Source organism: Mustela lutreola, chromosome 4 (genome assembly GCF_030435805.1).
Source record: "Mustela lutreola isolate mMusLut2 chromosome 4, mMusLut2.pri, whole genome shotgun sequence".
Lineage (NCBI taxonomy): Eukaryota > Metazoa > Chordata > Mammalia > Carnivora > Mustelidae > Mustela > Mustela lutreola.
The window spans coordinates 201,268,854-201,281,631 of record NC_081293.1 but is presented as its reverse complement, the minus strand read 5'-3'; the positions used below and the strand labels follow the sequence as shown (position 1 = coordinate 201,281,631).

At 52.9% G+C, this 12,778-nt stretch overlaps 1 protein-coding gene across 3 annotated transcripts in view; it reads right to left on the bottom strand.

Moving 5' to 3' along the window:
• DNAJB6 (DnaJ heat shock protein family (Hsp40) member B6) overlaps nucleotides 1-12,778 on the bottom strand; it is a 62,237-nt gene that overhangs the window by 16,299 nt on the left and 33,160 nt on the right. For 2 of the 3 annotated variants that reach the window (XM_059172399.1, XM_059172401.1), the window contains exons 6-8: nucleotides 6,940-7,071; nucleotides 5,136-5,277; nucleotides 4,576-4,646 (exon numbers count right to left, since the gene is read on the bottom strand). In XM_059172399.1, coding sequence (XP_059028382.1) covers nucleotides 4,576-4,646; nucleotides 5,136-5,277; nucleotides 6,940-7,071 — 345 coding nt within the window. The remainder of the gene's footprint in view (nucleotides 1-4,575; nucleotides 4,647-5,135; nucleotides 5,278-6,939; nucleotides 7,072-12,778) is intronic. The other variant, XM_059172400.1, reaches the window with a different exon arrangement.

Sequence of the window (12,778 nt, the reverse complement as noted above, 5' to 3'; positions counted from 1 at the left end):
GGGGGCGGGGGGCTGGGGCATGACGGCAGGTCACTTCTCCCTCACACACCTCAATCCCGTACAGAATACACTGCCGTTTCCTAGACTCTGAAACTGACCCTTTACGGCTCAGGGGTCCACACAGCAGAGAAATGTTCAACCAAGACGGAGCCCCAAGCCTGCCACACCACACCTCGAGATTACTTGGCATGAAGGAGCGCAGAACGGTGCTGTCCCAGACGAACAACGGCGGCCAGAGAGGGACAGCCCCCGCCATGCCGGGCTGCTTCCTCAAGCACCAATGCCAGCAGCGGTGCCACCCAAAGGGCCTCTAGTCCTGGACGCGTGCACTCGGAAGAGAGTCCTCCGTTTTCTAAATGCTCAGATACGAGGGCAAAGACTAATCGTCCCCTGGGGGCTCCCCCATGAACGATTCATCCACCCAGGGAGTCTGAGATTGCCTGACCACAGAGACAAGAAAAAGTATGTGCCACCCAAGGGCAAACCGCGAGCTCATGGGCCTCTTGGTGCCCACGTCCGCCTCTGCCCCAGCGAGTGAGACTCTGAAGTCCCAGTTAGTCCTGGTCTCTGCACATCAGGGCCCACTATGACCAACGTTTCTGATACGGTTAGAACTGTTCTACCTTCCCTCCTCGACCCTCTCGATGTCAAGATGTAGGAACTAATTTAGCCAAAAGGAAAAGCATCTGGCCTCTCCCCATCCCAACTGTGAACCATCCTTACAACCGAGGTCTACATCTAATTAGCGCAGCCCGCTACAGCTCAAGGAACCACGGCATCCTCACAGCTGTCCAAGCAACAACAGAAAGGTCCCCGTATGACCACACTGGGAAATGTATCTAAAATCAAAACAGAGGGGCGCCCGGGGGGCTCAGTGGGTTAAGCCTCTGCCTTTGGCTCAGGTCATGATCCCAGGGTCCTGGGATCAGCCCGGCATGGGGGTCTCTGCTAGGCAGGGCGCCTGCTTCCTCCTCTCTGCCTGCCTCTCTGCCTGCTTGTGATCTCTGTCAAATAAACAAATAAAATAAAATCAAAGCAGAAGCACTGCACAGCCCATACAGACAGGAGATGGGGGTGAAGAAAAAGGAAGGTCTACGTTTCCCGAAGGCCTCGCATCGTTGACCTGCCCGACACACAAGTTACTGACCAGAGACACACACGAGATGGTTATCAGAATCCCCCTTTTTTTTTTTTAATAAAATGTAAGCCACTGGGTCATATAGGTCAACCCCTCCTGACCACACAGCATCAAGTGTTCAATTTACTAAGAAATTCTTGCCTGAAAACCACCAGAGAAGGTAGCCAGTACCTCCAGGCCATACCGAACATGCTGAAGGCTGCTGGGTTCTCCGAAAATACAAATACTTTCAGTAACTATGTACTGCTTCGAAAGAAACGGAGGCCAGCAGTCCCTGAAGCGGGCATGACAGCGAGGAGCCACGTAACCAAGGAGAAAGTTTAAACCTCTAGGAGACCCTTAACAGAAATGACAAATGACTGGAAAGATGCTGTCTCATCTCCCCTGGAGCTTGGCCACTCTGTAAGGATCAGACTTCCGGGGTGCCCGGGTGGCTCAGTCCAGCACCTGCCCGGGACTGAGCCCTGTGTTGGGCTCCTGCTCCGTGGAGAGCCTACTTCTCCCTCTGTGTGCTTCTCTCCTGCCTGTGTGCTTTCTTTCCAATACATGGATAGAATTTTTTTTTTAAGGGGAGGGTGGGCAGACTTCAGCAGACTAGGTACACAGATTCTAGTAACTTCAATAAACCTAAAGCTAACTGCACGGACTTCTACAATTTGCCCTTCAAGGAAAGTCAAAAGGGGGAAAAAGACAAATGACCATTCACGCAGCCACGAGCCTCGTCATCGTCCTCGTCATAATTACTGAGTTTCCAAACTCGCCTCTGGATCCTCTGAGCGGCGAAGGACAGCGAGGGGAAGCCAAGTCCATCGGAGCTCGATCGGACCGACGGAGGGAGCGCCACAGGTACCGGGAGAAGAGCAGCACGACACGCATCAGGACCGCGCCGTCCCGTCGCCCGTGACTGTAAAGACTTCCGCCCGAAACAGAGCTACGCAGCACCAAGCGGGCAGGACCAGCGGTGCACACGGTGCACTCGGGGCACAGGTACGTCAGTGCAGGTGCCCCATGGCCTGTTCCCAAAGGTCCCCGAAGCTACAGAAACACCGAAGCGCGTGGGGACCGACCAGCAGATGGAGCCCGCATTACAAGCTTGGCGGGCACGTCTTCTGGCACGTCCTCGCGTGAGCACCACTGCCGTGTGCGCAGGGCCGCGGGGCGTCTTCCCAGGCTCGAAGAGACGACTTCACGTCCTCAGTGACACGAAGTTGCCCACCCCACTCCCGGATTCACAAAATGAACCTCGCTCTCCGCGCCACCAGTGCAGAACCAACGCTGTGCTCCCCACTGCCGATGAACAGCACTGCCCAGCTCGGCAGGAAGGCCCTGCAAGTCCGAGACCTCCTGCCTGTGCCATGCATGGTGGGGAGAGCTGACTGCAGGAGGTGCACCCAACAGTCTCGGCCACCCTCAAAGGTCCGCAGACATGAAGCCACGGCTGGAGTGCGATACGCCCCCCCAGGAAGCTCTAATAGATTAGCCAGGACGTCTCGTCAGGAGCCCGATGTCCCCACGAGCCCCTCACCCCACCCACCTCTAACGACAACTGTCAGTGCCACGTCTGTTCGGTTCCAGGTACTGGCTACAGTATCTCCCAACAGAGAAACCATCCACCCTAACAGCCAACCAAAATGGGCTCTCTGGTGTCACAATTTCAGTCTGTGAACTCACAAGCGTCCTCTCGGTGTGACACACCTCCGTGCCTCTCTTCTCCAGACGTTTCGGCACTTCCCATGGCTTCCTTCAGTTCAGCTGTCTGTAAGAACTGACACTAAGGGACGCCTGGGTGCCTCAGTCAATTAAGCAGCCGCCATCAGCTCAGGTCATGCTCCCAGGGTCCTGGGATCGAGTCCTGCGCCGGGCTTCCTGTTTAGTGGGGGGGGGGGGGGGGACCCTGCTTTCCCCCTCCCTCTGCCTGCTGCTTCCCCTTGCTGGTACTCATCTCTGTCAAACAAAAATCTTTAAAAAAAATAAAGTAAGAATTTACACTACATTTTGCCCTTTTTAAAATATTTTCTGTGGGATTTTCTACAATACTGTTTTCAACAAACACAGGTTTGATTCTGTAAAGACTCTAGGATATTTGGGCAATTCCCAGATGCCTTCCAACTGGGCCTACACAGACTGAACCTTGTGTGTCATGAAGGAACTTACCCCCGTGGTCCTCCTGTCTTTCCGGCAAAACCCTATGCTTACCCCAACGAAGCTGAGTGGGGGGCATTCAAACGCAAGCATGTCCAGTTAACATCCCTGTGGCTGGGATCCCAGTCGTCACTGCTGACCAGGGCAGCTCTGACACGTCCAAGAACAAAGACGACCTTCGGTTTTGTCCACGTTCACGTCTCTGTCACCCCATGACCTTGCCAGGCACGTCATGTCTTTACGGGGTCGGCATGAAGCGTACGCTAGAGAACTAAAACCTACTTGGAAAGAATGAGAAAGCTGCAGTGCTGTTCCTTCCTTCCCCATAAAAACGTCACCACAGGAGAGGCTTCAGGGAACGGCTTGTCCTTACAGGAGACACAGAGGACAATCCCCACCCCCGACAACACGGAGAAGACGAGCGCAGGTCACGTGCACCTGCGTCCGCAGCGAGGAACAGAACTGCGGAGGATGAAGGACGCCGGAGGCCCAGGCACGAAAATCATACACGGACACAAGAAGGCTACAGGCCCCACTCAGGAAAGAATGCACCAAACACATTTGCATTTATTTTTTTTTTTTAAAGCAAATGACAAAGACCCAGTTTACCAGCTTTACTTTAACCTAAGCTTAACGTTACATGTTTAAACAATTGTCAAATCTTACTAGGCTGCCAGCATTCATGCACAACTAGAAAAACATCCTCAATTTATTGTTAAACGAGAAATGTATCACCATTAATGCATTAATATCTCTCACTACTAAATACTGAGAAGAACTGAAATTATTTTTGTGGAAGATTCATCCTGGCAATGTTAACTTCACAGCAGGCTGACTCTAGCGGCTCACATTTCAAACACAATGGGATGCAGGTCCGTGCTGGTGTTAGTGTACGAAAGAGTCACGGCCGCCTTGGGTTACGTTTAATAAAAAAGCAAAGTGCATACAGAGATTTACAACAATTTTAAAGACAAGAAAACAAAATAAAAACAAAACGAAACAGAACCAAAAACAAAACAGAAAAAAAAAACAAAAAAACCACCAAAAACAGAAACCCCCAAACAATGGTCCTATTATGTGGTCCCAACAAGAAACTCAAAGGTCTAGGACAAACAGGGCTCCGGCGAGCTGTGTATAAATACTTTAGACTAGGTACATTATACTGAAAGTGGAGTTCGTTTGAAATCTTCCCAAAAAAGCGCTCGTGCCGGTCCTCGGCGGCGCCGGTACCGCTCGCGCTCCGGCCACGCGCGGGCCCGGTTACTTGTTATCCAAGCGCAGCAGCTGCTCCTTACCATTTATCGTTAAGGACTTTAACTGGCCGTTCTCTTCAACTTCTACTCTCTCTTCACCGTTCTCCACAATTCTGAAAGATAAAATGCACCGCAGACCTCTTTTTAGACTCCATACATGGAACGTTACCTATTTTAAAACGGTGGCATTCCCACCGGCACACAGGAAACCGCTCCTGCTGCAGGCTAAGAACCCAGGGAGAGCAACCTACTGACGACGGTTCTTCCCTAAAGTGCACTCCGCCCGACAGACAGAGCTGCGTCCCCAGCACGGCCCGGCCGCCCATGGCCCGGGTGCCCGTGCCCTCTGCAAGTACGGACGGCCTGCGGCTTTCGCCCTCCAACTGTGCTCTCCAGCTGCGCGGTCACTACGCTGCCACACGCTCTGAACGTGGCTCCACACAGAGGCCACCTCCACTGGAGAAACACTAAGCAGCCGTGCAGAGGGAAAGCTCGGACTCAGACACAGGAGGCCCCTGGTGTCAGCGTTAACCGCACTGCACGCTCCAAGCGCCCGCCGAAGACACGCGGTGCCACTTTAGAGGCACATATAAGCACCTTACCTCTTTGTAGTGATTTTCCTGCCGTTGACCATTTTTGTAGAAGTCGATATGGACTTGAAGTTGCCCATCCCACTACCGCCAAATGCCGCAGACGAGAATGAAGTGAGGCCCCCGTGACCCGGGGACGCGAAGGAAGTAAACCCTGCGGGAAAACGGAAGATCAGGACCGGCCTGTCCAGCTCCGGTGCAAGGCAAGTGTGAGTAACAGGAAAACCAGGAGAACAGATCAAACCAAGGAGCGCTGCCTGCACAGAGCGTTCCCAGAACCACGAGGACCAGGAGGGCAGCCATGTGCAACTCTGGAGGCCGGGGGGCCCAACAGGCGCCCCCCTTCTCCCACGCGGTCTCCTCTCCCCTCTCCCCACCAGCGCTCTGCTGCGCGCTTTGGCGGCTCACTCTGGTGACAGCCGGCCGGCCACCACCACGACCACGCTGGAGCAGGAGGCCAGGGGCCTGGGGAGGCCGCAGGAGCAGAGCGGCTTCGCCAGCGCAGGACGCCACAGCCAACCTGCTTACCTTCTCCTCGCAGAGTGACCGCGAAGGGGTGAACCTCTGAGTTTAAAGAGCACAATTTTAGCTGCGAACACTTACTGGGAAAGTACGGACCCACATAATTCACTTGTGCACAACGTTCTCAATCACGGCAATCACAGCAGAGGCCAGAAAGCCCTGACCTCCTCAAGTCCCACAAGAGCAAACCAATCTCTGAAGCAGACCACCGTGTTTCCGGAGCTTATTTCCACTTGTCCGTCTTGAAGACGTTCACGCCAAGGCAAGTCCCCAGCCCCCTGCACAGGAGACTCTGCAGGGCTGCTACAGGGTCTGCATCCACACGTGGCAGAAACACACATTTCTTCAGTGAAGCACCGTTTGGTTGACAGATTCAACGGGTTTTCTCGGACTCTCCCTCGAGTCTCAGCAAACTCACCGGCAGTGCACTGCGTGGTCCCGCAGGCAAGGGTGTGCGGCAGCCCTAAACGTCCATATGCCATTGAACCCGCGTTCGCCTGCGCGGTGCTGGCAGCATGTGGGACAGGAAGGAGGCCCAGCGGCAGGCTGCAGGGCGGCGCCCCCAACAAGCATGGCCAACGCCTACCACGCAGCAATTCACACAGAAGTCTGAGCACCCGGAGATACAAGAGCTCCTCTGTTAAGGGGAGCTATACGAACTTCAAAGAAAAGATCCTAATTTTTCAGGTAAAATATGTAACTACATCAGGCCACATGCACAGTACTCCGGTTGATGAGCTGCCCTTTTTTTATAAAAGATTTTATTATTTTCGAGGATCTCCACATGCAGCATGGGGCTCACACTCAAGAGTCACAGGCGTGCCACCGAGCTGCCGGCCGCTGTAGGGCAAGGCCGCAGTTACCCCCTCGGGCTGCACTCTGCGTGGCCAAGGACGCTTGCACAGGGCCAGAGCCCCCTTCTCGTCTCCTCAGCCTGGACCCTCCCAGAAGACTCTTGTTCTTACAGCAACCGAGGAGCTCAGACAAAAAAGGTTTCAGGGAGATTGTCTACATGTAGGATTTTTCACAATTATTTACCCCAAATCAAGGGACTTCTTTTAACCAGGAATTTCATGAAATGTTGACCTTTGGTAGTAAGAGGAGAAGTGGATTTTCAAGTAAAACACTCTCGGGAAGCGGAGAGAGGAAAACGCAGGTTACTCGGTACAGACGTGGTACACAGGAAACCACCGCAAACATACACGGCTACGCGAACCAGGACAGACGCTCCTTCCAAAACTGAACGGCGCACACGCTGGCCACAGACCAGACATCAGATCGAAGGGTTTCATACCTGAATCAAAAGCCGGAAACCCTCCTCCGAAAGACGGAAATCCACTGAAGGCAGAGAAAAATGACCCTGTGCTCCGGTTCCTGCTTCCACGGGGGCCTCTACGACTGCCAAAAAATTCCTCGAATGGGTCTTCTAGAAACAAACAAAGGTAGTTTTAGTTCAGCTTATTTTGCATGGCAGAGCTGCAATGGAGGGAAACAGGCCACGCCTCACAGCACATGACTCCATCAGAAGAGACGCGTCAGGACGCTGGACCAAAGCTGGTCCGCAGAACCACCAAGTCCATCGAATAACCAGCAGCTTTACTTGCTCGTTTAATTCAACCACAGCTAGAATGTACTAAGGAAAAAATAACCAGACTGTTGATATAATCACTCCACGGAACCAACGTGAAAACCGGCATCACCCATGTGCACTCCAAACTCACACAAGAAGCCGGGGTTTCCTCCTCTTTCTCGCATCAAGATTTTACTTAAATTCAAGTTAGCACATACACATGTACCGTTAAGGCTCAGAGAACTCATCACCTGCACAGGACGCCCAGGCTCAACCCATCACGCGTCCTCCTTAATGTCCATGTCCCAGTCGGAACATCCCCCGAACTTGTTTGTGACCCAGAGTTGAGAGTTTCTTAGGGGAGTTTGTTTTTCCTTTTAAGATTTTACTTATTTGAGAGTGAGTGCGCCTGCGAGCATTTGTGGTGCAAGGGGCAGAGGGAGGGGCGGCAGCACACTCGCTGCTGAGCAAGGAGCCCAGCATCACGATGGAAGCCCATGGCAGTCCCGTAACTGACCCCAGCTGCCCAGGGGCTCTCAGGAGCGGTTTCGGTGCGGCCTGGGAGTCCGACCCGGCGCTGTCCCTGCTGCCGCCACTGCAAAGACTAACTTCGCACTCGGGGAACTGGTTTTCCATGGGACCTGGGTTACCTTCCCCAACGTGATTAAAAAATAACAAAAATGGATTATTTTATTTTTTAATGTTACTTTTTTTTTTTTAAAGATTTTATTTATTCGACAGAGATCACAAGTAGGCAGAGAGGCAGGCAGAGAGAGAGGAGGAAGCAGGCTCCCTGCTTGCTGAGCAGAGAGCCCAATGCGAGGCTCCATCCCAGGACCCTGGGATCATGACCCGAGCCGAAGGCAGAGCCACCAACCCACCAAGCCATCCAGGCGCCCCAAAAAATGGATTATTTTAATATTAATTTACATGACAGAACATAGCAAGTGAGGCAAAATTTAGTAGCTGCTGATTCTGGGCCACGGGGTTTAAGAATTTCATCTACTTTTCTGTAAACTTGACATCTCAAAAAAAAATTTATAAAAGATTAGTCAAAGTCCAATCTGAATAAATGTTAATTGGCAGACATGAACGATGTGCTCTGCTTTAACAGAAAGTTACGAATACAGATGGGCACAGTATTCCCGTTAGACACACCAAATGCTCCTGAAAATAAAAATAAGATTAGCCCTGATATTTTCTTGGTTATCCATCAATGGGCACCTATTAAAAACGTAAGAATTACAGAGACTTTTTAAAAGTGCACTGTGGTTCTGTGAATTAATCAGTGTTCTTTTTTTTTTTTTTTTCAGGGAAATTGAGGGGCTCTGCATGAAATCAAACAAGGAATCCTGAAGAACACTAAGAAAAAAACGCATGCCAGAGAACCAGGAACACGCTCCACACCCGCACAGAAATTACCGAACCAGCATCTGTTTTCTGGACCCGCTGGACGAGCGGGCCAGAGTGACCACGCAGGGAGCACCGGCCCCACGCAGAAATGGAGTTCACCATGCAACCGAAGTGCACGGATATACGTGACCTTCGCGGTGAACTCGGCCCTGACTCGCAGACATGCACAGAGCGCCCCAAGTGAGAACAGAGGGCTAGGCAAGGCTGAAGCGCAGCTTCAAGAAGCTCAAAATAGGGCCAAGGAAAGAGCACAGGAACAGTCTTGGCCTCTCAGAGCGGTTCTCAGCGAAAATCGTCTGCTCTGCTTTATCTAATGCCACGAGCAGGAAGGTGACCTTGAAGGACACGTTCAGAGGGACTGATTACTGGGGCCCTCCTCGAAAATCAGAAGGAGAAGGTGCCGGAGGAGGAGGAAGGCCTCTGTGCAATCCCAGGGTGGAGACGTGGCTCACCGGCCCCCGAGGAACCCACGTAGAGTCACAGCGGGCACCGGGTGACTGCCGGTGCGGCAACTCTACTCCCGCACTGCACAGTAAATGCTGCCCTCCACAAAATCGTTTTCCGGAAAATCCTTTATTACGTACTCGTCATAAACGGGGCTGGGATTACAGCCCACTGTAACAAAGTATGAACGAAGTCCATCACAAATGTGACAAAAAGGTAGTTAACACTTTGTGAATTTCCCCAGAGACTCACCCTGTTCAATTAAAACCACAGCCAAATGCAGTACCCAATTCTGCCAGAGCTACCCTGACCTCCACCACCCACGTGAAGCAACAAACATTACGAATGCAATTTAAACACACTGTGCAATTTCTGACTCTCCTCTAAGAAATGGACTTCGGGGACGCCTGGGTGGCTCAGTGGGTTAAGCCTCTGCCTTCGGCTCAGGTCACGATCTCAGGGTCCTGGGATCGAGTCCTGCCCGCATCAGGCTCTCTGCTCGGCAGGGAACCTGCTTCCCTTCCTCTCTCTGCCTGCTTGTGACCTGTCAAATGAATAAATAAAATCTTTAAAAAAAAAAAAAAAAGAAGAAGAAAAAGAAGAAGTAGGAGTAAGGCCAGTGGATTTTAAGTTCATTTTCTGGTAATTTTCTTTATTATTTTTTTTTAACCACACAGTCTAAATGTTTTTTGACAATTCAGGTAGTTGTTTTACTCATCAAACTTGACATAATTTCAAATATTCAAGTTATAAAACTTTAAGCCGGAAAATGAAAAGTCTTCGTTACAACAGCCATGGTGATTTGAAGAAACACGTTCTTTTTTAATTTCATGCCTATGTTGTTAAAAGCCGCCACTGTGAGACTCGACACACCTTTACGAGGAGCTTATCACGGGCCGTTACTAGTCTGTGCCCTTCCAGAAGGCAGTAAAGGAGTATGTCCCGTGACCTTGCAAAATCTTCAGCCCCAAACTACAAACAATCAATTTTTAAAAACTTTTCAACCCAGCAGTTCTATTTCAAGGAAATCATTCATCTCAAAGATGAAACTATTTCACTGCACTAAGAGAATTCAAACCATTGATTATATATTGAAAACTGAAAATAACCAGACTTTCCAAAAGTGGAAGTGGTAAACAGCTTTTTCAACGTTCATATTTAAATGGCCATTAGGTTCAGGCTTTAGACAAGGCAGAAGAGAACACTTAGGTAACACACACAACCACAGCACGGGACAACTGTGAACCGTGGACTCTTCTCTGGTAGCAAGACAAATGCTGCTAGCTCCCCCTTACCCCATTTGTACTTCCCAAGTCTTGAGCATGCATCCGCTTTAAGAAGGGTAAATATGTTTGGTTTTAGAAATAAAGCTGTAACAAGACAACACAACGCGACCCACCACGCTACCAAGTGCTCCTCCCAACCCAGCGCGCACACGAACCGCAGCCGCCGGAGCCGGCGCAGGAGGGACGGACCCTGAGCGACGCGGGGCGAGGGGCCACCCCCACCCCCAGCAGAGCCCGGGTTCATCAGAAGCTGAGCTGCGCGTGGCCGGCTGCCGACAAGCTCACCGCGCGCCCGGGGGATCCGCGTGTCCCGTACTGCACGTTCTCGGTGACGTGCGTGAGAGAAAACGGAACATGCGGAACCGTGGGAAGATACATCCACGATGCCACCGTCAGAAACGGAGCCCGCGTCAAACCCGTGTTAGCGACGCCCCCGAACTCCCGGTCATCGGCCGCGACCACATGTGACTGCACAAGGCCCTCGGCGAGGGCCCTTCCCGCTGGGTCGGGGAGCCCCGAGCGCACACTGGGCCGCACCAGCAAGCGGCTGCCCACCCCGCACCGCGGCGCCGCAGACACACGCCGCTTCCACGGTGTTTCAGGACCTCACGAGGGAGGAAGGTGAGCGTTTCCGGGCACGCACAGCACAGCCATTGTCCTGTTAAGAAAATGGTGAAATGACGTCGTCACCGGAGGACAGGAGTGCGGGTCCGGAGCGGACGGGGGAGCCTGTGGAGCGAGTTTCACGGGGAAACTGGAAGGGGCGCCGGCGCGCTGCGACACTGGGCCCGCTGGTCTCCTGGGTGCGTCTCTGCGTGAGACCAGCACTGCCGTCGGCAGACGGAACGGCACCTGTTGGGCTCCCCGGGACCGGTGTGCCTCGTCCAATCCACAGAAGGGCTGAAGAGAACAAAAGGCCACCCTCCCCCCAGTGAAAGAATTCTCCAGCCTGATGGGTTCTCAGCTGGACCCTGGCTCCTCCAGCCTGAGGGTCTCTGGACTCCACCCCAGAGCGCAGCTCTCCGACTCGGAACCGGTCCGTCTCCACAGCGAGTGAGCCGACTCCTTACAGCGAAACTTCCTCAGAGAGGGATATACGGTCAGAAACAGAAACACAGGCCCTGTTGCTCCTCTATGGAGAAACGTAACAGACTTCAGAAAGTAAGACCTGAATGCTCGATCACTGATTTTACAAGGACATTTAAGTGGGGAGATACCAAGGCGACCCGAAACAGGCGCAGGTCTGGGCCGTGAGCCAACATGGTCACAGGAGCCCCGGCTGTGTACCAAGCACACCTTCTGTACCTCAGAGATCTGCTAGTCTCCCCGAAACAGGAAATCCCTGAAGGGGGTCAGTCTTATCAGCAAGATCCTCACCAACAGCCACGTAACAAGGTCACACTTAGGACAAAAAGTACATTTAACTGAACGCTGTGGAATAATTTAGCACAAGTGCACACTACAGATACACACGTGCACGTACACGTGCCAATAGCCTTATGGAAAAAAGTTTACATTTTGAGAGTGTTCAAAGCCATACACGTTCTTAAGGTTTACCAAGATTCAGTATCTGGCAGATAAACACAGAACAAGTTTGGAGAAACAGGTCGATCACCTCCCTTAACGCACACCAAACAAGCACAGGAACCAAACTCAGTCCCCCCGGCTGCCACGGCTCCCAGCCCACTGCCCAGAAGCCCTCCCGTGAATCAGGAGGCGCAAACCCCAGGCACCGGGCAGGAGACTCTGACAGTGCGCGGTGCCAGCGGCTCCCCCCCCCACCCCCCGCAGGCCTCACAGTATCAACTCCCGCCTGGGCCACAAGAAAAACGTGGGGGTGGGGACAGGACAGAACCTCCTACGCAGCAGGGGCATTTCGAAGAAAGAGGGTCGGCGGCCCCCATTCAACTGCCCTACGCTCTCCCACAGCTGCGGCCACAGAACCTGTCCTCCAAGTTCCCAGGAAGTGTTTCCTTCAACTACACGGACCAAAATTCCACGTGGAAGACACAGGGAGCCAACCCTACAAGAGAGTCCGGAAACGGACCCAAGCGAGGCTACAAACTACACGAACACCGCAGCAGCGACAGGCGTCCAGGCGCTGCCGCCCTGGAAAGTGAGACCGCACGGAGGGCCTGGCAGCCAGACCCCGCCCGCGGGCTTGCACACCCGCCATGGGTCGGCTCCGCTGTTCTCCCGGCCGGGAAGAGAGTTCTCAGAACCACCCTGTCGGGCAGCCAGCCTCTCCTCTCCCCGCGGGCGTGCGGTGGGGACCACACGCGGCGGGGACTGGAGGGCACCACAGGCACATCTCGGAATCACTCCCAAGCACGGGCTCGAGGATGAAGAGCCGAGGCGCCCGCACTGGCCAGCATTAACTTCAAACGAAAAGGAGCTGCTTCCACACGCCAGCTCCACAC